This window comes from Eptatretus burgeri, chromosome 5, assembly GCF_056783735.1.
Source record: "Eptatretus burgeri isolate ZD-2024b chromosome 5, Ebu_testis_v1, whole genome shotgun sequence".
Taxonomy (NCBI): domain Eukaryota; kingdom Metazoa; phylum Chordata; class Myxini; order Myxiniformes; family Myxinidae; genus Eptatretus; species Eptatretus burgeri.
In genome coordinates this window covers 110,859,590-110,885,507 of record NC_140965.1, presented here as the reverse complement: position 1 = coordinate 110,885,507, position 25,918 = coordinate 110,859,590, and the positions used below count along the sequence as shown (strand labels likewise).

The following is a 25,918-nucleotide window of genomic DNA, read 5'->3' as shown; positions in this document are numbered from 1 at the left end:
AACCTGTTGTCACGAGAGATCTGAAATTCAATTCGTGTTTTCACATGTTTTTCAGCATTTCGACAAAAGAATGGCAATTTCAAAATTCTGTTCCTGAATGCAAATTGGAGTGGACTCCTGGAAATATTGGGAATGAGCAGGGGTACCTGGCGTTGCCCAGTGCTGTTCTCATCCTGTTGGCATTTTGAAGAAATCATTTATTTATTTATTTTTCGACAGAATTGTGGAAGGGGAAAAAACACCTCCCTTCACCCACTAAGGAAAGGGGTCAGGGATCATTAATATTACCTTTCACATTGTGAGATTTTAATAATAATTTTTGTTTTTTTTCCAAAATGTTCAATCATGGTTTTTTTTTTTTTGGTTTTTTTTTTTTGCTTAAAAACTCACTGACAGACCTCTGAAAGTTTGACGAAGATCTGTTTTGGCCATCTGAAAAAAATGGTCGCGCGCGCGCGCACACACACACACACACACACACACACACACACACACACACACACACACACACACACACACACACACACACACACACACACACACACACACACACACACTTTCACATCCACATGGATCATCAGCTGGGCATTGTTCTTCCTCGAAGTTTCGATCCTTTTAGGGCAGAGCCTCTCCAAATGGTGGATCCACAACCCTGGTCACAGATCCACATCAATAGATTAACTACATCAGTGGATCCACAACCTCAGTTGCGTCCATGCAGTCAGTCGACCTATAGTTTTCACAAATACACAAGAATCAAATGAATACATGAGAAACGTATAAATATCTAAGAAACAGTGCAGTGATTTTTTTCCACCAAAAGATAATGACACATCAGTGGGAGAAGCCTCACCAAAAGAAATGTCAATCATCACAAATATCTCATGTTTTTCACAGACAACTATTCCTAATGATTCTATCACACACAAAAATCGAACACTCGTACGTGTGTTTGTGTGCGTGTGTAGCTCTTTCTAACCACTGACTGATTTTAAAAACCAGTACCTTCCGGGTGACTAAAGCTGAAATTTTGCCTGCCCGATGGACATCAAAGTCAGTACACCGGAAAAATTCATGGAATCGTCAGACAACATCCATGAATGAAAATGTAAAAGAAAAACAATAAATGAAAAAAAAATACCTGCAGTTGAGTGACCTGAGAATGGGGAAGCGTGGTAATTTTGTGTGCTGCCGGACATTGAAGCCGATGCACCAGGCAAAATCGCAGAACCTTCGGAGAACATCCATAAATGAAAAAATCAAATGTAGGTGAGCGACCCGCGATAATTGAAAATTGCCGGCGGACATTGAAGCTGATACATTGGGGAAAATCACAGAACCATCGGGAAGCATCCATCAATTAAAATATAAATAAATGGAAAAAAACAAATGCAGGTGAGAGACCCGAGATCAATGGGAAGCGCGGTTTGTTATTGCTGTCAATGTGTAAGCATACCTCGCTGGTATTTGTAATGGCTCATGCAGCTTACACTCTCCTCCTCCCAAACATGATTAATTATAAATATCATCATTTTAAACTTTCCCTGTGCATTGTGCATTGACAAGCCCCAGATATGACCTATCCATCGGTGTTGGGAAGCACCCAGACCAGATACGTTGTCTCCCTCTGGGAAGTCTACCTGGACGTTGGGCATGATGGTATCATCTTTCCAATTGCAAGCTCGATAAATTAAATCACCAAGCCTGCCATGTTCACACAAGAAATCCCACAAAGTCCACCGTCCACTCACTGGCGGGCATTTTTGCTTCAATGTTTCATTGTAGGATTGCCATTGAGTCTTGAGAAACTTTAGAATTGTGTTAATTCTTTATCTAAATGGCTTGTATGCTTTGCCCTTGCAATACAATATCAGAATGACAGTTTATAACTCTTATCTTTGGGAGGGACACTGACTGACTCAAAGAAACACAAACAAGTAGAGGTGCATTCAAGATACATCGCCCCCATGCCAAATAACTAAATAATAAATCCTCCAGCACGTGACACTGCCGGGGTGCCTTTGGCACCCAGCGATACCGCCGTGCAGCACATGGAAGGAGCAGTGTATAATAATTGGTTCACGAAAAAAATAAGTGTCCACTATATTTTTTATTGTTGTGTGTCTTGGGTAGTCGATCAAGTCGAAAAAAATTAAAAAAAAATTTTTTTTTGATCTACCCTTAGTTTGTTGGTCGTGGTGTCGGTCTGTCCGTGTGTGTGTGTCGGGGGTTTTTGACCCCCTTGCAGTTCGATTTTAATGAAATTTGGTTGGTAGGACCAGTTTATGACGTCGTTGTGCCGCGTCGGTACTGGTTGCTAATGCCCCTTTGGTTGCCTAGCAACGGGACTTTGAAATTTTTGAAAAATCATAAAAAAATTATTTTTTCGAAATTCAAAAATCGCGCCACGACCGACTGGGTAGTACATTCAGCCATATTGTCAAAAATTTCCAGCCGGATCCTATGAAAACTGTTGGAGAAGATAGACTTTGAATGAACCGTGGTCGAAAACAATAAAAAAAAGAAGTTCGTTATATCTCTGAGACTATGAGTCAGATTTACATGAAACTGGTATGGTATGTCCTAGTTATTTGTGAGAAAGAACCGTTGCTATGAACCCCTCCGTTGCCGAGCAACGGCCGAAAAACCTCTAAATGTGGGGGTATTTTAAGGAAAAAAACAATCTGCAGCATTAACGCTTGAAGCTGGAATCATGAATTTTCTTGTGCTTAATCCTCAGGTCATTCCACATCGAATGGGCCCATCGCGTCAGGTTCTATTGGGTAGTTGACTACCCATGTCCGCCTACCGGCTTGTCTGTCTGTCCCGAGCATAGCTCCGTGGGTTTTGATCCGATCCTGATCAAATTTTGGTGGGAGGTTTATATCATGATCTCGTTGTGTTTTCCTGAGAATGGGCGTGGTGTGCCCATTATGGGTGGAGCCACGCCCAAAAAACGTGTTTTTAGGGGGTAGCCAATTTCAATTTGCATATTCTCCGAGGGGGTTTGTCGAATGTGACGGGTTTTGGTATTTGGTAAGCCCAATGGCACCTGCATAGCCCCACGGAGCTTAATTTTTATTTATTTATTTTTCATTTTCGTCCCAAGGTCAAGGTCACAAGGTCATGAACTTAGAAAATTGCGAATTTTGACATAAAAAAATTATCTTCTCCGAGGGGTTTGTTGAATCTGGCTGGGGTTTCGATGTTTGGTTAGCCCAATGGCACCTGCATAGCCCCACGGAGCTCTTTTTTTTTTTTTTTTTCTTCATTTTCGTCACAAGGTCACGAACTTAGAAAATTGCAAATTGTGTTTTTAGGGGGTAGCCGATTTCAATTTGCATCTTCTCCAAGGGATTTGTCGAATCTGGCTGGGGTTTCGGTATTTGGTTAGCCCAATGGCACCTGCATAGCCCCACGGACCTCGATTTATTTTATTTTTTTTCATTTTGGTCACAAGGTCATGAACTTAGAAAATTTCGAATTTTGACATAAAAATCAGACGACTGCCCAAACTTTGAGAGCGAGGATGACAATATTTTTATGCATGATCTTGAGGTCATTCCCCACCTAAAGTCTTGAAACCATTTTTCTCTATCTCGAACACCTTGCCCGTGGCGCCCCCTTCAAGTTTGTTTTTACGCTGATTTCATCATAGTATGGATAATCTGAGGAGTGCGAAATGCCATATAGCCTATATGACGTTGTATTGTTCCTGGAATGTTCCAGAGGAAGTTTTGCACCAAAGCTCATAATCCTTGACCTTTGACCTTTAAAATTTTCAAAGTTGTGGGAATCGAACCGGGTTTTCGACCTTCAACGAACTAACTTCAATAAGTTATAGCACATATCCTGTTTTTCCTTATTTTAATGTCCACAACACTGCTTTGTGACCTTTTAAAGGTCATGCAAAGGTCAAATTTTTAAAGTTGTTGAACGAAACCCGGTTTTCGACATTTTGCAGCTAATAACCTGTCACTCGTACCACATCATGTTGATCATTTTTATAACTTGGTCAAACATTATCACATTGTCTCATCCTTGACTTCTGAAACAATCCACATCGTCAAATACCGCTCGTGAACCATCGTCGTCTTCAGACTTGTTCATTGATTAATATTGTGTAATTAAAATAGATTATCATAAAATAATCGATTTCTCATTTGCCAAATAAATAGCATACCTAAACCACTACTGTTTCATCTGAATCTAACTTTTGGAAAATTGTACAATTTATTGATTAATCAATAAATGAAAACACCCTTTATAGCCCAATCACCTGTTTACTGTCGTGTCCAAATATCAGCTTCCGAGCTCAAAAGGTGCCTGAGATATTGCCAGGATGAGAAGTAAAATACATAACTAACTAATAAATCGATAATAATTAATTGATTAATCAATAATATAAAAAATAGTTCTTGTCAAAGCACATCTTCACTTTCGTTCCCAAATTTCAGCTTCCTAGCTCAAAGGATGGCTGAGATATCGCCCGGACAAACAAGTAAACAAACAAACCGAGTGAAAACTGAGTATTCCCTTTTTTTTGGTGCCCGGCGATGGCGTCATGCATCGCCTGGATATGGAATTTGGAAGGAGTGGTGTACAACAAACAAATAAGAAAAAGATGTTGTGCAGAGCACGATACTTGCCATCCATAGATGCATCCGATTGTCCATTTCATTAAGATTAAAATTGACAATCTTGATCAAAGCTCAGGTCAGTCAGATGAAAATTGATTATTTTCAGATTATGCCTGGTGTTGGCTTAATGGTTAGGATGTTGGGCTTGGGATCCTAGGATGCTAAGTTCAAATCCCGCTTTTCTGTTGAATTCATACCAGGTGGGGTTGACTGCCTGTCATCCTTCCGATGTCGGCAAAATGAGTGCCAGCTTGCTGGTATCCTGTGTTGGAGTGGCGACCCATTTAGGATTGTGTCCAATAGCCAAGGAGACTGCTTGGGCAGCACCAATGCTCTGTACAGAGTACAGTCCCAATGTTCATACATGTACATAGTTTCAGATTGAAATTGATTATCGAAGTTTGATCTTTTGACCTCAAAAATACTCTTTCCAAATTCAGTGATGCACTATGCAATTGCTGCTTAATTTTCAAGTTGATAGGATGTAAATTCATGATTTTTCAGTTGAAAATTGATGATTTTTAGAAGTTTTACCTTGAGTTAACCTTTGACCTTTTGATCTCAAATAGTTGGTTTCCCAATTCAGTAATGCAATATGCAAATCCTGTTCAACTTTCAAGTTGATCAAATGAAAAATGACTTGAAATTTGACTCAAGATGACCTTTGACCTCAAAATCAATCTGCTTCTCAGTTGAGAGTCTTAACTTGAGACTACCCCTACAACTTTGTAAAGTTTCATGGCGATTGGTTTGGAAGTGTGACCTGTAGACGATAGACAGAATAACAAAATTGACTGACCAAGATACTTGAAAAATGTTCGATTTTGCAACAGAGTACAGTACTCCCTTCCTTCGGTGCCCTCAATGACGTCATGCATCTCCTGGATATGGAATTGGGAATGAGTGGTGTATAAAAGTTCACTTTATTACCACTTTTCTCCTTTTTGTTTCTTTATTAGCAGCGTAGCGTTCGCTACGCGAGACGCTGCTCTAAGAGAGCTCGGTCTTCTCCTTCTCCTTCTCCTTCTCCTTCTCCCTTTTTTTTTTCTTCTATATTAGGACTCTGCTCTTTTATATACGTGATCCAGATCTCTTTAAATATTAAACACTTGTACACATCCTCGCGTTGAGGGTGCCTTTTGAGAAAGTCTATCATGAACTTTTAAATATATTCGGACATTTGCTTTAAATTTTCGAAAAGTTCACGTTACTATTTAAAGATTATTCCATTTAATGTATTGTAATTTCGGAAATACATTATTTATTTCGTAAATACACTATGACTGGTCTCGCTATTGGCTTAATCAAGGCACGTGACGAAATATCGGAAGTTGTTGTTGGTTTTTTTTTTTGTTTTTGTTTTTTTAGTTGACAAAACCTTTAGGACGCTGTTCTTGGACACATTTGTCCTTGTTATTTTTATGGTTCACCCAATGAAGTTGGGGTATGAGAAGTGGAATGAAGGATTGCTTCACCTGTTTGTTTTTGTTTCGTGTAAAGCTGCGTGATGATTGAAAAATCTTTCAAAATTGTGATGAAGCATGTCATTTGGCCTGAGGGAGGAAGTATTGATACCAACATTCTTGATGCATTTTGTTTGTTCACACTTGTACTTCTGCATTCATCTTTTCCTCCTGATGCCTTCCAGATCCACTTTTAAAACTTTACACAAAAATGAATGAATTGTGCATTTATTTGCCTGCAAATTATGAAACACGAGCAGGGATACCCGTGCTCCTCACAGGAATCCCGTGGATGACGGCGGGTCTGAAGGAGTATATGTCACAGTTAATTGTAAAATTGTAGAGGCTGCCACCATTATTATTGTTTTTCATCACCACTATAATATTATATTTTTCCCCGCCATGTTTTATATGCAGAAGACTCGAGTTCAAAAATGTTAAGATTTATTGACGCATCAGATAAAAAACCATAATGCCTCAACAATGTGAAGCTGGTTTCATGTCATCATTTGTGACTTAATTAATTCTCATTCTCTAGCAAATTCTGTTGGTCCCATGTCAATCGGCTGAACTTGAAAAATTAACGTTACGCAATCAGGTGATGACGTCATAATTCGGAAACCGGGAAGTCGGAAGTCATTGTCTTCAATTGACTGTAGCATTATTTTTTCATTATATTGCAAATGGCATTGGCCCCATGTCAATCGGCTGAACTTGAAAAATTAACGTTACAAAATCAGGTGATGACGTCATAATACGGAAACCGCAAGTCAGAAGTACAATTCTTTTACATCGGGACACTTCCGGGTGCATGTTCTGTCAGCATGTGAAATTTGGTGAGGATCAGTCCAGTACTTTTCGCGTGCATAGGTCACAGACAAACACACACACAGCCACACAGACACACACTTTATATATATATATATATATATATATATATATATATATATATATATATATATATATATATATATATATATATATATATATATATATATATATATATATATATATATATATGACCGTTTTTACAGCTATTTTTCCCTGCTGTGCAGCGGTTAGGCTTTTTTCTTGAGGCAATGTTTTTTATGGCCGGATGCCCTTCCTGACGCCAACCCTGGTCGCCTCTTACGACACACAGGGATATGGTACACCTATTCTAACCGGGGCATACACCGGGACCAGTACACTGGTACTCACTTCGCCGACCTCAGATGGATGACAGGCTGAGTCAACCCCCTGGTGTTAATTCAGCAGCCAGCGGGGCTTGAACTCAGGATCCTGGGATCCCAAGCCGCCACCCTAACCACCAAGCCAACACCAGGCTATATACATATATATACATACATATACATACATATATATATACATACATACATATATACATATATACATATATACATATATACATATATATACATACATATATATACATACATATATATACATACATATATACATATATATATATATATATATATATATATATATATATATATATATACATATACATATACATATACATATACATATATATATACATATACATACATACATACATACATACATACATACATACTAAGCCAACACCAGGCTATATATATATATATATATGCCTGGTGTTGGCGCAGTGGTTAGGGCAGCGGCTTGAGATCCAAGAGGTCCTGAGTTCAAGCCCCGTTGGGCCACTGAATTAATACACCAGGGGGTTGACTCAGTCTGTCATCCTTCTGAGGTCGGCAAAATGAGTTCCAGTATACTGGGCCGGTGCATACCCTGGTTAAAATAGGTGTACCATATCCCTGTCTCGTAAGAGGCGACCAGGGTTGCGTCAGGAAGGGCATCCGGTGTAAAACTTGCTAAATCACTATGCGGATCATATGGATGATCCGCTGTGGCGACCCCCAACGGGAGCAGCTGAAAGAAGAAGAAGAAGATGTGTGTGTATATATATATATATATATATATATATATATATATATGTATGTGAATATATGTATATATGTATGTATATATATATATATATATATATATATATATATATATATGTGAATATATGTATATATATGTGTGTGTATATATATATATATGTATGTGTGTATGTGTATATATGTATGTGTATATATGTATATATGTATGTGTATATATGTATGTGTATATATGTATGTGTATATATGTATATATGTATGTGTATATATGTATGTGTATATATGTATATATGTATGTGTATATATGTATGTGTATGTGTATATATGTATATATGTATGTGTGTATATGTATGTGTATATATGTATATATGTATGTGTGTATATGTATGTGTATATATGTATGTGTATATATATATATATATATATATATATATATATATATATATATATATATATATATATATATATATATATATATATATATATATATATATATATATATATATATATATATATATATATATATATATATATATATATATATATATATATCTCTTTGGCATCCGATCCTGTTCATCATTTGATTTGGCAACCAGAACTCCATGCTTGGTTATTTATAGTTTATACAAAAATCGATGTAATTGATATCTCATCTTTTATTTAACCTTCTCCAAGCAGCTGTTTTACTGCTGACAAAGAAAAGACCTCTGCTGACATTTGCCGGAGGCGTTGTTTTCGGGTTGTGCATCTGTCCATCCGTGATGGGTTTTCGTTTCTGTGATAATTTAAGAATGGCCAAAGGGATCCAAGTCGAACTCGGTACAAGTATGTATAATGATGCAAAGATATAACGGATTAGATTATGGGGGAAAGGGTTAGATTAGATTATGAAATGACCCAGTGCCAAGGGACTCAGCTACGTCAAGATTAACAACTGGCCGAAGGAAATCTATTGAAAGCGGGCGAGCTTAGCTATTGTTGCATTGTGTGGAGCATTTTGGCATGCACCCTTTCCATTGCACTACGACTGCTTCCATGGGTAAAAGCAGCCCACAGCACTTGGTAGTTCCAATTGATCAACAATACCATCTAATCCCTATGCTGCTTAAATTTGGTGACCGGACAAGAACTGGTATTTTCAAGGTAATTTGGTCGTAGATATATGGCTATTTTGTTGCATTGCATCTGTCAGCTATGCCTGTGGAGGGAGCAACATGGCACCCATTGTTGAGTTGCCCAGACTCTATATACGGCACTCATGGTGGTGACCTCCGGCTATACTAGTGGGAGACGGCATGGTACATGCTCTGAACTGCACTATTTAGGTAGGTGAGCCGTTCTTCAGATTACCCCTTGAAAAGCCACAGGTGGGAGGGTGACGAGTCCAGGTGGAGGACCATGCCAGTTTCCGCGAAGCAATTCCGTGAGAATTCTGTCAGTGATGCACATTAGTCTTGGCATGACCACCACTCACCTTGTGAAGAAAATGCCTGAGAGTTCTCCGGATCGAGTACATGTGAGTTTTCCCAAGCTTGAGTGTACACAAGGTGGTACTTCCCTCCCCTCCTCCCCCCCCTTCCCCTGCCGGGACAGGGTTTATATTTATTTATTTTATTCTCTCTCCCTGTGACTGCTTTCTCCCCTCCTACAGACCTCTACCTCTGGTTGTTGTAGGATCCATGGCTGCAGTGGGGACATTCGGTTATTATGTAGACATGTTTTATGTCTGTCCCATGTGTAATCGGCAAGTTGTTTGTAGTTATTTTCTTTTCCCTCTTCCAGCCGATGACATCAAACCTTGTCCACGCTGTGTGGCATATATTATGAAGATGAACGACGGTAGCTGCAACCACATGACGTGTTCTGTGTGTGGTTGTGAATTTTGCTGGCTTTGCATGAATGAGATCTCAGACCTGCACTACTTGAGGTAAGTTCCTCAGTTTATTGCTGATACAAAGGATTCCATCTTTTTTTTTCTGTTGTGTGTTGTATGTTAATTGAGTATTAACTACTATGTCTCGTCCACACATACATACTTGCTTTTGTAGTCTGGGAAACCCTTTCCCCCTTGTCTACCTGTGTTATTCTTTATTCTTGCGATCTCCTTTTTCACCATATGTTACCATTAAGCCTCCTCACCACTATCCCCATTGTCACTACACTCTATCTTCTACTCTTTGCCGTTTAGGTCTTTGTAAAATATTAAATGCTGGTGTGCTGCTTTGTAATGTCATTTTTGTGTTGTGTCATAATGTCATCATGTGTCATGTGTTGTGTAATGTCATGTTTTTTTTATTTTTTTGGTAGCCCTTCTGGGTGTACTTTTTGGGGCAAGAAGCCTTGGAGCAGGAAGAAGAAGATTCTCTGGCAACTCGGTACACTGGTTGGTGCACCCGTGGGCATAGCGCTGATAGCAGGTGTAGCCGTACCTGCTATGGTGATTGGAATCCCAGTCTACGTTGGCCGGAAGGTGAGTGCATGTGTTGAAACCGTGTTGGGTCAGCTCACTGATGAATGTTTGGAATGAAGGAAACTCACATGTTTGCCGATTTAATTTGTGTACTTGATCGTTTCCCTGGGGTAGTTGACGAGCTTTTATAGATCTGTACGGTCCATGTACTTGCTGGAAGTTCCTCTGAAACGCTTACCTTTTTTTTTTTTTTTTTTTTTTTTTTTCATTCATTCATTTATTACTTTTCCTAAAGGCCCGGTCACACCTTGACGTTTTAGCCAGCAATGGCAACGTATTAAAATGTATGTAAAACGCTGGCTTACGTTGAACTTTTGATGTTTTTTTTTTAAAGATTCGGACGTATTCATTGCCACTTGGTCTTATGTATAACACATTGGTAACGGACACAGAACGTTTCGTTGTGTTATAGATAACTTATACCAACGAATGCTGAACCTGTTGTCGGCCTACACAACCGACGCCCAATGATAGTCTAACTTAGGCATAGCGCGTTGCACGCATCGCCGACGATGTCGTGACGTAGTCTATTAAAAGGCTGACGCACAACGATTCGAATCATAACTGCCGTAGAAATGGAAGTGTCAACATCGTGGTCACACCTTGGCGATCTTGCCAGCGTATGCCGACCTAAGAAAAATGTGTCTAAAACGTTTGGGCACGTCAAATACGGTATGAGTAAGTTTGGTATACGTGAGTACAACGCTAAAGTACGCTATCATACGTCGTAGTAAGTAGAGTACGTCAAGAAATTTTAAACATGTTCAAAATTGTATGACACACGTTCCGCATGCGATGGGGATAAGTTTTACACACGTCCACAAACGCTACTTATAAGCTACTCATAAGTCGAAACGCGTCGCGGTAATGTCTTTTTTACGCGAAACATTTCTAACTTATGTTTGACGTGCTTTGAACCAATTCTTTACGTAGTCCCAACACACATCGACGTATGTAGACGTATTCCAATGACGTCTTCCGGTCGACAAAAATAAATAAATTAACGTGTTTCTAACTTACAACTGCCATATAAAGACGTGTTCCCAGCAGTTTTGGGAATTGGTATATAAAAATGCTGCTCATAAAAGGGGAACCCAACAGTGTTTTTGAGTCCTTTTTGAGTCGATGTTCATGTCAGCAGTAACAGTATCAGTATTAGTATTAGTATTAGTATTAGTAGTAGTTTGTTCATGTTGGCAGTAGTAGGTGAGTGTGAGGGGGAGGGTGTGGGTTATGATGGATCGTCCTTGCATTTAACGATTTAAATGATAAACTCAATGATTTAAATGGCTGCATCTCCACTATTGAAAGTAGACGCTTGCGCTCAACAATTGGATTTTTTTTACACTCAACGACTTTTAAACGGTACCACTCAGCTATTTTCATTGTTTACAATGAACGATTTAAATTGCTGTCACTCGCCTTTTATTTGTTTTTTGACGCTGGGGTTTGGAAATTTGAAGCGTTTCTTCTGAACGTGTTAAAACGCTCAAACTCGACTATTTTAAATAGACGCTGCCGATGGACAATTGGAATCATAGCCAAGCTCGACATCGAAGTGTGAACATCCTCGTCATGCCCAAGAAAAGTTTGAAGAATGCTGCAAATAAGTGTCCTGGCCGTGGCCGTGGACGCTGACGCAAGGACGATCCATTATACCGACGTCTTTCAGCCTACGAGTAACTTAAAAGTAACGTCTCTCGATGTATGGCAACGATCGCGTAACGTGCCAACAACACGTTAATCATAGGTTAGAAATAAGTTTCGGGTACGCTAAACATTACCTCGGCGTGTCTCAACTTATGATTAACTTACAAGTAGCATGTGTTGACGTCTGTCAACGATCGCAGACCGTGCATACAACTTGTGGCCAGCGTAGCGGAACGTGTGAGTCATACGCCGGCATACGTCGTGAAATTTCAAGCATGAAAGAATTTGAGGACAACCAAAAAGTACAACGTTTAAAGCCAACGTACAACGACGTATGGCAGTGTTTTTCAGCGTGCTCTCAATGTTATCAAAACTTACCCATAACGTATTCAACGTGTGCCAGCGTTTTAGAAAAAAAACTCAAAAATCGGCATACGTTGGCTAAAACGTCAAGGTGTGACTGGGCCTTAAGACCTCTGAACTGGGTTTAGCAACCACTTGGGTTTGGTTGTACTTGCTGGTCAGAACCGATTGATCATGTCCTGTATTCTGGTCATTGTTTTCCGAAGGAGTACAGAACCTGTTATTACCTCTGCCACTAAAGGTGGACAGTGGTGATGTTTTCACCCCTATCTGTCTCTGTCTGTCTGTCTGTTTGTTTGTGTGCATGATGTATCAAAAACTATCAGGCCTAATATGTTCCATTGGATCAGGCATTGTGTGGTGGAGGTATGCGCTCTTCCAAGTGCCCTTCTCGTTTGTTTGTTTGCAAAACGAATATTGCGGAGCGGTTAATCGTGCGTCGGTGATTAAAGCGAGACGTTTTCAAATTGCTTTTCCCTCTGGACTCGTGGCAGATTCACCGTCGATTGGAAGCGAAGAACGTGACCAAGCACAAGAGGAACCTGGCTATCACTGGGGGTGTGACCCTGTCCATCCTTTTGTCTCCCGTCATCGCTGCTGTCTCTGTTGGTACAGCTCGACATTCACTCTCTTTATCAATAGTTGTGAAGTGCGTTTATCCAGATACCCGGTCAAAATGTGAAAGCAACCACCCTTTTTGAGTTTGTTGTTTGCCACTTTTGAGAGAGTGACATTTTGATTTGCAATGCATTTATCACTTAAATGGGCTGCTCCATAAACGCTTGTCTTGCAGACTGAGTGATAGCAAACTTGTGTTGTAATTGGTTCATATTGAAAATGGCACTCCAATCAGGGTAGGGGGAGGGATTGGGGTTAAATTCAAGAAAGTGGGGTGGAGGGGGGGGGTGACAGAATTAAATAAATAAACAAACAATTTAAACACGTGCAATAATTCCTCGTATCATGTGGTTTTTACACAACATTTTCAGGGAATGGCTGTTTTTTTCTGAGCCAGATGTCACGAGGGACTGTGAAGCATCAATTAAATGGGTGAACTCTGAATTTGGGATGGCACAACACTGCTGATATCTATCACCATGATTATGTGTATCACATCGGTGATTGTCTTACACTACTATTGGAAGTGAAATGAATGGTTGTGATTGCATAATCCGGCAAGTTGTCACCCTATCAAGATCAGGTTATTTGGACAGAAGCAAAGCATCGAGCATATTGAAGCATTTTAGACCATTTTGACACTGTTTGACCAATGATATAAATGAAAGGATGTAAATGTCCAACGGTGTCTAAACGGTCTAAAATGCAGGCAGGATTCGATATCTAGACCGGCTGAATGTGCTTGCGCAGTCCAAGCTCTGCCCTGCTGAGGTAGTGGTGCATCATAACCTGAGTCTCAATGTGAGATAAGAGGCAGACATACTTTAAATGGATTATGATGTGAGGTCTCTCAAGGCGTGGTTAATACAAGACCCTCAAAATCATTGGTATGTTTAGTTAATTGGTAGACTTAGCTGAGTATCTCGGCCTGTTACTTTCACATTGCAACCAGGTAAGTGGCCTCTATATCCTACCGCCTCATTTTGGTCTTGCACCCTCTGCACTCTCTTGGCTCCATCCCTCCCAGGTTTGTGCAGGGCACACATGGCCTGCAAGTAACCCTATTCTTGTCAATCTCACTGCTCACCTCCACTTATTGGTTCCTCTTTTCTCTCGCCTGTGGAACCAACTTCCCAGTCGATTCAGCCTCATTCTTTCCTCCCTCCAGGGCTTCCTGACTGCCTCAGGTCACTCCCCCCCTCCCCCAATGATGTCTTCTACCCCAAATGACCCCATTCTCAAGCCCTCCCTTTTCCAGGTCATTGTGTCCCTCATCCCTCACCCCTCACCTTTCTTCGTTTCTGCATTGTCGGTTGTTTTGTAGCTTTTCTATTTTATCCCTGCTTTCCCATTCCTCTTCTTGCTGTGCTTCATTCAGCTTGTGTGCAGCTTGTTTACCACAAAGTGTCATTCTCTCACAAAATTGAAAGTTTTTATTGTGATGTTGACCTTCCATATGTGAAAATAATGCAGTGCAGCAAATTTGAGGGAAATTGTTCCAGGGCCTTGGAAACATATGGAACAAACAAACAGACTCGCTCTTATACATTGCCTTACGAGCAAATACAACCCGTCGCTTTGCTGACTGGGTGTGGGGAGAGGAGGGAGGGGAAGTGAGTGGGTGAAGAAGAGGGGTGGAGGTGGGGGTAGCGACGCCTCATGAAACGTTGACAGACAGGTGTGGGAGGAGAGTGCTGTATTTTTTTTTTATTATTTTATTTGGAGGGGGAGTGAGGAGGGGACAGAGTGAGTGGGGGGGGGGAGGAAAAAATAGAAAGAGGGATGGGTGAGGGGTGGAGATGGTGTAAGCAAAGAGAGTGATGTGTTATGTTTGATGAACGAACACAAATAAATAAATAAAACCTCGTGTCAGAACAGCTGGATACACAACGACACAACAGAGTTTACAATGTAATCCGCTGGCACATCTGCAAAAACTTTGATATCCCAGTTCCAGAAAATTTGTGGGAACATTAACCAAAAGCATGGACTGAAAACATGGAAGTACCGCTCATGTACGGCCTGATGATCCCATCGAGTGTGTACATTGAAAACAAAGCATTGCGACCAGATGTCACACTTACGTATGTACAAAAAAGAGAGAAGGCATTGCTAAGTGAGGTGTTGATACCAGTGATTTTGGATTAAATGATGCAGAAATCAAGAAAATGACCAAATACTAAGACCTCAAGAATGAAGTGAAAAGATCCTGGAAGCTGAAGAATGCCAAAGTTGCACCAGTGATAGCTGGACCTATGGGAATGATGATCAAGAACCTCACAGAGATATCAAAAACCATCCCTGGGAATATTACTACAAATTAACGACAATTGGAAGCTGCCCAGGGCTCAGTGATGTTCCTGAAGAGAGCCCTCGGCACAAAACTTTGAGAACAGAAAACTTCACAGCTTGGTCCATGAATCGTGACCTCTTACCAAAATGAAGGTGGATACTTTGAGCCTGCCCTGGGAGGACTCCATTCCACATTCTGAAACACACATATGTGGATACCAATCAAATCAACAATGCATGCACACACACACTGACACGCACACACACTGACACGCGCACACACTGACACGCGCACACACTGACACGCGCACACACTGACACGCGCACACACTGACACGCGCACACACTGACACGCGCACACACTGACACGCGCACACACTGACACGCGCACACACTGACACGCGCACACACTGACACGCGCACACACTGACACGCGCACACACTGACACGCGCACACACTGACACGCGCACACACTGACACGCGCACACACTGACACGCGCACACACTGACACGCGCACACACTGACACGCGCACACACTGACACGCGCACACACTGACACGCGCACACACTGACACGCGCACACACTGACACGCGCACACACTGACACGCGCACACACTGACACGCGCACACACTGACACGCGCACACACTGACACGCGCACACACTGACATGCGCACACACTGACACGCGCACACACTGACACGCGCACACACTGACACGCGCACACACTGACACGCGCACACACTGACACGCGCACACACTGACACGCGCACACACTGACACGCGGTAGGTCTATGTTTCACCTCCTGAAACCCACCCGCATGTGATTATGGCAGACAGCAGCAACTTGCATGTACACACACAAACACACACTCGTACGAAGATAAATACTTTGAGTGAGACCTGGGAGGGCTCCATTTCACTTTCTGAAACCCCAATATGGAGATAATGACCAAAAACCAATATCACACACACCGGTGCCAAATGCCATTGTGATGACAGTTTTTAGACATACACACATGCAAATGTACACACGCATCAAGTAAATAAAACGATAAACACAAAGATTTACCTTAAAACAGCGTTCTTTGAAAGAGGATTTAAAGTTGGTAATTAGCAAAATTCAATTCAAAAATGTACCAAGCCACAGAACACAAAATGTCGATCTATACACTCTGCCTTCACAGCTAAAACAAACATGGCGAACACGTGGTCAGATAGATGGACCTTATCGGGTTTTTCTTTAAATACGTATCAATGTCGAAGACAGAGGTGGATTACAAAAGGAGATCGCACAAAAGATCGTGGATTACAAAAGGAGAGGGTTAAACAAAGCGATGTCCTGTAAAAATAAAATTCCACATTTTCAGTGGATGAGACACCGCACAGCACTGCAGGACCCAACAAAGGCGGAAATGTACGATATGAGATTGAAAGCACAGTTGCTTTTTCCCGAAACAAACAACCAAGCAGCTTGGAGCACGCTCGCCAAGTGGGTTAAGCACTCAAGCAAGCACTCCAACAAAACAGTTGATTAAAAACGACTCCCTTGGCATGCAATTGGCAATCACCGAACCGTCATATTAAACGTACACCTCCCAGAGATGCACAAAATGTCACATTTGTCCGAATTGGAAAAATGAACACTTTTCGAGGAGTCGGTACTGCTTGTAAGTTCGATTCTGGAGCTTAAATTTTGTGATTCTCCTTCATTTAAGAGATACTCGTGGCGATCGCATGTGCGGAAATGAAATAAAACAACGAACGCTGACGTCTTCGGGCGTTTGTAAGCTTTGCAATGTACCCAGCGATTCCTAGCATTGATGAACAGCCTGCTCCAAGTCGAGGCAAGGTTGAGCAGGCCAAAAAACATGGTGACCTCAGACCCCACAAAGTTACCGAGGATACGCCTTGAAACCCCAGAGAGCGAGGTGGCTGACGATCGCCTGATGAAGTATACAATTAAATACGGCCGTTAATTATCTTGAAAAGGGGTGTTTTAATTGACCCAAACACACAATTTTCAGTCAGATACTTCCTTGGGATTTTCTTGGTATGCATGCAAAGTTTCAGGCTGCTAGGTTTTATGGTTTTGGAGTTATGGAGGACACACACTGACGCACACACATGTTGCCTTTTATTAGTATAGATTGTCCCATTATTGGTAATATTTACTTGTATTCTATTTGCTTCATGAAAAGCAAAATCACTTTGTAAATTGTAGGTGTCATGATTTAAAAGCTCTTCCTGAGCTCATTACCAAAATGTTTCAGTTGAGTTTCAGTTTTGCTTCGTTACTTGAGAGTTGTGGAAGAGCAGTTAACCCTGTCGTCCCCCTTGGCTCATCGAGACCACATAATGGGAGTTGGGCAATATGGTGAAATAATTGTGTATTTTCTTAATAAAAGCATGAAAATTATTTCCCTTAAATTTTCAAGCGTTCTTTTCTCCCGACACTAATTAACTACACCATTTGTACCTCGATCCTACAACCCCCCTCCCTCTGGTAGAGAGGTGATTATTTTAAAAATTGATTACCGATTATTTATTTATTATTATTATTTTTAAACTTTTTTAATGTTTTAGCTCACTCCGGCACCAAATGTCGTGGTCCTGATGGATTGAAAAAAATCCCACCCTGATGCCAAATACCATGGGGGGAGGGGAGGGGTTCAAAAAATCCCACTCCTGACACCAGTTGTCATGTCCAGGGGGTTAGCCCCAACCTGGACGGATAGCCGAACGATTTTCCAAGGAGGCTTACAGCCGAGATTCTCAGGAGATTTTGGTGCGCGTTTGATGGGAGGGCGGCGAGGACGGAGGCATAGCACAGGGGGGTTTATACTTGAGCCCACGACAAATTGACAACACAAACAACTTGAATAAATACGGGGTTTAATGAAAATAAATCAAACCTTTACAATGGTAATAATTCAAAACGGGATAATAATATTGGAATGTGAGGTAAACTAAATAATTTTGAGGCTCCTCCTTAAATACAGACAAGGGGACAGAATAACAAAATAAAAATCCCTCCTTCATCCTGGCGCTTAGCTGTGTTCCCAGGGATGGGTTTCTGAAGCTTGAAGGTCACCAAACCGTGTTTTCCCTGCACCCAAAATGGCTCCCAGCCACGCTCTGGGTGGGAAACGTACAGGAGATTATTCGGGCGGTGATATTCAACACCGGGGCTCAGAAACCGCTGTGCAGCTTCTTTCGTCGATCGCACTTGCCGATGCCGCTGCTCTGCAAAATGACGCCATCTCTTTTCCCGATAGCACAACACGAGGCTTCGAGGCTGGTCTCATGCAACCCAGCCAACAGTCAATGGCCAGCGTCTTGCTCCACCTCACGAGCCAATTCGCCTCAGCACGAATGCAAGAATCATGCAGCCTTCTTCACTGTGCTGAGGGAAAGCCAGCCATAATGCCCTTCTCTTCCAACTGGCATCTCCTCACTCCATTCTGTCCCGTCCTTCGTGTCCCTCTCTGAACCTCTTCGTGTCCCGATTGCCTTCTTGTCGCATCCTGCAAGACTCTCCTCTTAACATAACTAACTCTCCTCCACTCTGACGTCATATCTATCAATCATCCACTCCGGGGGTGTGGTTTGCTAGTTGTCACCCCTGGAGGCGGGGTTTCTTGCCTGCTTGGACGTGCAGCTCCGTTTTTGTTTTAAGGACATGATCCTTTTTTTCGCCGGTCTTGAAATGCAAAAAAAAACCATTGGAAAAGATCACGGGGGCAATCACATACTGGGAGAAATTATCCTCAAACCCTACCTAATTTAACACAGCACCACCCCCGTGTGGTGACACGTAATACTTCAGCTCACAGTTTCCCAACTTAATTTACATAGAGATATTTCCTACACGTCCACGGTCCAAGATACTCTATACACCCCTATCTTTCTTCTGAAGTTCCTCCATCTACCCCACAAACATAACAATATATAACACGGTCTCAGAGTTGTGGAATGATTATGACAAAACTTGGTGGATGGGTTGGGTGGGTGACAAGAACAAGCCGATTAGATTTTGGAGATCCGTATCTATATCCGACATATCGGTGGGATGAAAAACGTACACTTTTAGCCTGGTGGAGGTATTATATGCACTTTACTGGGTGGCATTCCAGTTGATTAAGCAGCATACGAGAACTGTCGTCATTTGGTTTGCTCATTAACGTGATTTAAGAATAAATAAATAAACATACCAGTTGTCTCTCAGGTGTATGGCAGTCATTTTGAAAATAGGTGCCCATTTTGAATGAAGTTCACATTGCTTAAAATGTAACATTGATCAGCATTTTGTTTCCTACATATGTCATATTTTGCACGTTAACCAAAATCCTTGGCGATCTGGGAGCATGTTCAAAAGCTTGGTGGTTTTTTTATTATTATTTTTTTTTTTTCCTCAGTGCATTTTGAAAATGACGTCCATTTTAAAATATTGATTTCAAGTGGATCTCCCTGCAATATTGGTCAAGTAGCACAATTGTGCAAACCCTGGCACTTCTAAGCAAAAGTGCACAATTCGGTCAGTCGGTCATTTTATTTTTTTATTTTTCTTCCCCTGTACCATATGACCCACCCTTGGTGTGTTATCGCTGTTTTAGGGACTGCACTTTAAATTACCCATGCAAAAAATAAATAAACGTTATTCATAACTACCAGCTGCATCATTGATATGCAAGTCAATCGTTTCCAAATTTTAATTTGCTTTGCATCAATATTTGTCAATTAAAAAGAAAAACAACTGACAGCATGTAATACTTTGGTTGTAAGTGATAGTTGGTGCCTTTACCTCTGCCGTGTTGCTTGCTCTCGATTTCCCAACACTGTACAATCTGATTACAGATTGTCATGTCTGCTTTGCAGGCACAGTATGAATATTGAAATATAATGGAAATTGACTTGTCTTTTCAAAGAGGAGGTGAAGTATTCCAGTATTTCCTTTCTGAGATTGCATCCTTTAAAAGTCTGCTTGCAGGATAGGACACTTGTGGATGTTAAAGATTCCACGATGCCTTGAAAACGGCACAGGTCATTTCAAGAGCGCTGGGACTCGGGACATTTTTAGAATGCCTGAGCTGCTCGAAGGAAATTGAAAATCGTTGTCTCTGTTCCCCCCCTCCCACCCTCCAGACCGATTTTGCAGCCCTATCCTTTTTATTAGAGTGCAGTACATGTTGGATCAGATGGTATATGCTAGTTGCACTGTTGAATAACCCAATCCCAATTTGATGATATTGCGGATCAGAATGACTGTTCCTCGGCATATTTTTGAATGCATGTTTGGTTTTTTGTTTGTTTGTTTTTTCCACCGATGCGTCTCCAGGGATCGGCGTACCTATCATGCTGGCATATGTCTACGGCGTTGTGCCAGTGTCTTTGTGCCGAAATGGAGGCTGCGGTGTGTCGGCCGGGAATGGCCGTGGCGTTCGGATAGAGTTTGACGATGACAATGATGTGAATATGGGTGGAGCACATGCAAATAACGGTGAGCATCCGGATGCTTGGTTACCTGAAAGGTTCCTCTTTTCAGTGCAAAGTTTTCCTTCCTCCATCATTTACTTTCCCTTTGTTTTCTTGGTGTACTCCATCTGTACTGTCTGTTCTGCTGTGCCTCTGCTTTTGCCTTCCTTGTGTTTTTTTTCAAAATTTTTTTTTTGGCAGTGCCCAACCTGATGTGTTTTCAGTCTGTTTTATGGAGTTATTTTCACTACTTTTCGGGGAAAAAGTTCTTTATACACTGATGATTCATGGTTCCCCAAATGTGATCGGATTTTCGCAAGAAAGTAGTGTTATTCCTTTTGTCAGATTCTGGTTCGGTGGCTGATGCACGGCACAGTGTGACCAACCCAAGCATTGGTGAAAGCAGCGTGGGTGGCCTGACTGGCAGCCTGAGTGCTAGCGGAAGCCACATAGAACGAGCAGGCGTTTTGCGCGATACCGTGAGCGAGACGGCCAGTACCACGGCCCTGGCGGGGGCCAGCATTACGGGAAGTTGTTACAGCAGGTCTGCAAATGTTTAGCTGTCCTCACAAATCTTCTGAACTTCGGTGTCACTTTAGCTGTTTTGTACAACTCTGATGACCCTGTCTATTTATAGGCTTGAGGTGCAGGCAGATGTACAGAAGGAACGCAGCAGCTTGAGTGGAGAATCTGTGAGCCTGGCAATCAGCAGTGATAATACTAGCAGCCGTGCTGTCCCAACATCCATGTCATCTGGCCCAACCACCTCGCGGTGGGTTCAGCATCTCTATGCTAAACTAGGAAGATCCTTTCTCCAGCTGAAATAACCCTTTTCTATTTTCAGATGAATGGACAAAGAGTGAGCATTTTTTTCTGTAATGCATACTTTTATTCTAAGCTGAAACCCTCACTCACCCTGACCTCAGAGACGGCACAAACATGGAGGTGCATGTAGACATCGAGACACGGCCGGCGAAGCGGCAGCACGGCAGTGGGAGCTGTGGTTCCGATGAGCCACCCCGAACCAGTCCGCTTGCCCAGGGTGTTTCCCCTCAGAGTCCAGTAGCCACGGCACCAATTTGTCCAGGGAAATATGTGGGCAAGCGGGCAAAGGACTGTGGTACGTCGAAGAAAGGCAAATTTGCTGGGAAGCGGAGGACAAGCATCAAGATCAAGGTGAGATTTGTTTGTTTGCCCAATAGTGGGAGAACAGCATCGCTGCAGAGTGATCTCGGTAATGATCATTCCGATGCATATGACAGAAAAACATGCCACACGTGTCTGCATCACTGAATGGGGTAGGTAGGTGTGAATAATTTTCTCTTCAATGGTGGTCATTATTATGAATGAACTTCAAAAACTTATCCTTTTTATTCCTATGCTTTTTGAAAAAATGCAGGCAGGGGGGGGGGTGGGGGAGTGTATTGTAATCTGTCTGTCTGTCTGTCTCATGTGAACCCCTCCTTGATGTTTGTGCAGAAATTCACCAAAATTGGGAGTTTTGATCACACAGCAAGAAGGTGCATGAGCAGTATCGTTTTGACCCCGACCTCTCGGGTGGGGTCAAAAGGTCGAACAACAAAAGATTCAATTACGGGCACATCTTTAACCATTTTTATAATGAAACTGTGTACGCAATCAAATTGGGAAGACATGAAATATGTTTAAAAAAATATTTCATTTGACCCCCAGTTCATACCCAAAGAGGGTGGGGACTTTGGGTCATGGGGTCAAAATGGGGAAACAAATTCAACTCAAAATTTGATCTTGGGTCATTCCTGGTGGAACACTGTCAACTACTATCAACTTTGCTTTAGGTGGGAAGCGTCAGGACTTGTGATGGCGTGCCATCGACTTCACTCGAGTTTATTATTTATTTTAAACCACTCTCTTCATGAACAAGCCGAGACAGTGCACTCTCTACAAATGCAATTTTGAGAATTATTTCGAGGGTGGAACAGCAGGATGTGGTGAAGATGGCTCGAGTAGCTTTGTTGGTTGAGAAAAGGCAATGCTTGTCATGACAGCTGGTTTATCCCACCGTTGAGATCAAAATCATTTTTGTAGATGGAAGTCAAAAGGGAATATTTTTTTTTTTCCAATCTTTTCCTTGAAGTTTTTGTTGACATGCCATTATTATTAAAATAATAATGAATTGTATCAGCATTTTACATGCTGCACTTTTATGAATTTTTTTCATATATTGCAGTTTGTTACCTCTTATCGATAGTCCACTATTTATTATTGTAATTTTAAACTTCTGCATCTGTAGCAGGAGCTGCGTGAAGCTTCGGACACTCAAGTACTGGACCGAGGGAGCGTGAACTCGAGTGAACTGGAATCGCCATCTCTCAGCGACAGCCTTCCCTCCGTTGCCGGCTCGCATTCGAGCCACCTGTCAGAGTTTGGTTACTTTGAGGGCATTTGTGAGGGGCAGCATTCCGTGTTGCGCCTCGCACGTGTGAGTCCTTTGCCTGAAGTTGAGAATGACCGACCGAGCCGCTGCGACTCCCCACCTCCGCCAGGTCCCACCACAGTGACAAGCTCCCGCCCATCTCCGGTCTTTGCTCGGCGAGGATCCGTCCCTGGCGTGGGCAACCGGCAATCCTACAATGGGTGTGACGAGATGGGGAAGCCAGAAGCGACTGCTTTGGCTCACCGCACAGTCATCCACACAGACATTTGATCTGGTGACTTGATGTTGCCATCTGTTCTAACTCTTGCTTTTATTCAGAACAGTCTTTTGTCTCATGCCTCCCTTTCCCATCCACACTGTCTCAACCAAAAATCGTTTTCACCAAGCATAACATCTATATAAAGCATCATGTCTGACTTTCGCTTACCGTTTCCTGAGATTTGGCATTGGAGTGATGAGGCGCGACGGGCCGGCAGCCAAATGGAGCTCTGGCACAGTTTTGCCCCCTGGTTTCACTCTCGGCCTTGCTGCTTGTACACCCGGCGATCATCTTTTCGCTCGACTCAAGGTGTCTTCTGCCTCGAGCTGAGGGCACGCGATTCCTCATTGAAATGCACAGCCATGCCATGGCCCACAGATTGACGGAATATTGTGAGGATCTGATGAGGGATAGTGACAACCCTCTTGCGATAATGTACACAACTCGGACATGTGAAACAAAACACCCGTGAGCATCTGTGCTTGCTTCCTGGAAACGTAACATGAACAGCAGCAACTGGGATGTCCCCTTTTTATTTTCTTCCGTTTGCCTTTCCGCATCTGTTAAGTGGTTTGCATGTGAGCACTTGAGGCCTTGTATTGACATATTTTGGGTGAGAACCCTTCCAGTTTCTTTGCCTACTGTGCTTACAGAACTGAACGTTTTAGTTTTGCAGTATTCTCATGGCGTGAGCGCCACATTGATAAATATTTTTTAGCCATTCCGTTTAACAAGTGCAATAGGAGCGATGTATTATCTGTTTCTGCTTTTGTTTAATCTTTATTCCACGTCGATGGTCAGTTTTAAAGGTGCCGTATGCCTGGCACGACCTCGTCTTTTCATCTGTGCTTTTATTGTTCCTTGTCATATTTGGATGTCGGTTCGACTCGATCGAATTTGTGAAGGTTCTTGGTCGCTGAGGTGTGGTTTGTTCGTTCTTTGGGCCTGCCGTCAGAGGACTTTTGGGCCAAGTGCCCTCTCATAGCCCTAGGCAAGGCCAGAGGTTTGTGCCAGCATTTAAGAAACACTTGGATGAGCAGGTTCTCTATTTACTGGCACTGCAAATTTGAATGTTTTGTTTTTGTTGTTTTTTTTCCTTTTCTTATTGTTCAAACATTTAATAAAACCCTTAACTGCATGCAATCTGTCTGTGCATGTGCTTGTGTCTCAGCCACATTATTTACAAGGGGAGTTTGACACCATTGTTTCTTAACCGGGTTTTCATTATAACCAGCGATTCCTGCTGGTATGGTGATTTTCCAAAGTGCATCTAGCTGCACAATATTCCTTCACAATGTGCACCAAGACTGAGTTTCACACAGACAGCTCATTGATTCAAGGCCTTTGATACAGCAATGGTTTTTGTTTATTTATTATTACAGCTTACCTGGATGATGCCAGCCAGCAGTCGTGACCAACTTCTGATACCTGAAGGATGAGGGAGCTTGACACGTTCATTTTGACAAGTTGCAAGGTGAAACTTATGAACGGACGTGGCTGGTGTTTCCTGGATCTTTTGTATTTATTTATTTATTTTCCTCGATTGTATTTTAACTGCTTTTTGCGGAAGCTGTTTGTGTGATGGACGTTTTCTGTAATTTTAGTTTTAACACGTGTTCTTGCAAATTTATCAAAGGTGAGAACGATTTGGTTATGGAAGTAAATAATGGGATGTGGTTGTGATTATGGTTAAATGGTATTTGGGTCTTTACACCGACTCAAACCTTTTATTTTTCAAGCCATCAAAACTTCCAGCGAAGATGTAGAATGGAAATTGTCTGATCAATGAAACTTATTTCAATCCTGTTTTATTTGAGACAGATTGTAAAATGAACCCCCCCCCAGTTTCTATGGTCAGGAGCTGGAAGAGGTCCCTCACATTTCTTGGTTTTACTATCAGCCATGACTTCTGGCCTGATCACTATTCAAAGCTAGCTGAAAACCAGGCATCGTCTGTTGTTGAGTCATTCCTTAACTTGGAATGAGGGCCTTTGTCCAGGGCTCGCTGGAATACTGTTCTCTCCTACGGACTGGTGTCTCAGCATCACATCTCTTTTGGATAATCTAAAGCTCTCAACATCAGAATCTCCCATGAAGAGGTTATGGTTCGAAGCCTGTTGCTTTCATCAGACAGATTAGTGGCACTTCTCATTTGATAGAGCTCCCTCTGCAATGTCTTCCCAGTTCTTCCAAGATGGAAGCATTCTTCGAATAACCTAAAATCTCAGTTTTGTGCCCATGTCCACTCTTCTACCATTTGGGACGATTTCCCCAGTCTATTCAATTGTACTTTACCCTCTCAGGCTTCAAGCAATATACTGTCGTGTCCAGGGGGTTAACCC

At 42.0% G+C, this 25,918-nt stretch overlaps 1 protein-coding gene across 5 annotated transcripts in view; it reads left to right on the top strand.

Annotated features, from left to right (window-relative positions):
* Positions 1-24,714, top strand: part of LOC147027154 (E3 ubiquitin-protein ligase RNF19A-like) — a 29,990-nt gene extending 5,276 nt beyond the window's left edge. For 4 of the 5 annotated variants that reach the window (XM_085883337.1, XM_085883334.1, XM_085883335.1 and 1 more), the window contains exons 4-11: positions 9,814-9,958; positions 10,339-10,501; positions 13,009-13,123; positions 20,765-20,926; positions 21,247-21,445; positions 21,539-21,673; positions 21,828-22,077; positions 23,174-24,714. In XM_085883337.1, the coding sequence (XP_085739463.1) occupies positions 9,814-9,958; positions 10,339-10,501; positions 13,009-13,123; positions 20,765-20,926; positions 21,247-21,445; positions 21,539-21,673; positions 21,828-22,077; positions 23,174-23,587 (1,583 nt within the window). In that variant the 3' untranslated portion in view covers positions 23,588-24,714. The remainder of the gene's footprint in view (positions 1-9,813; positions 9,959-10,338; positions 10,502-13,008; positions 13,124-20,764; positions 20,927-21,246; positions 21,446-21,538; positions 21,674-21,827; positions 22,078-23,173) is intronic. The other variant, XM_085883338.1, reaches the window with a different exon arrangement.
* The last annotated feature ends 1,204 nt before the right edge of the window (positions 24,715-25,918 follow it).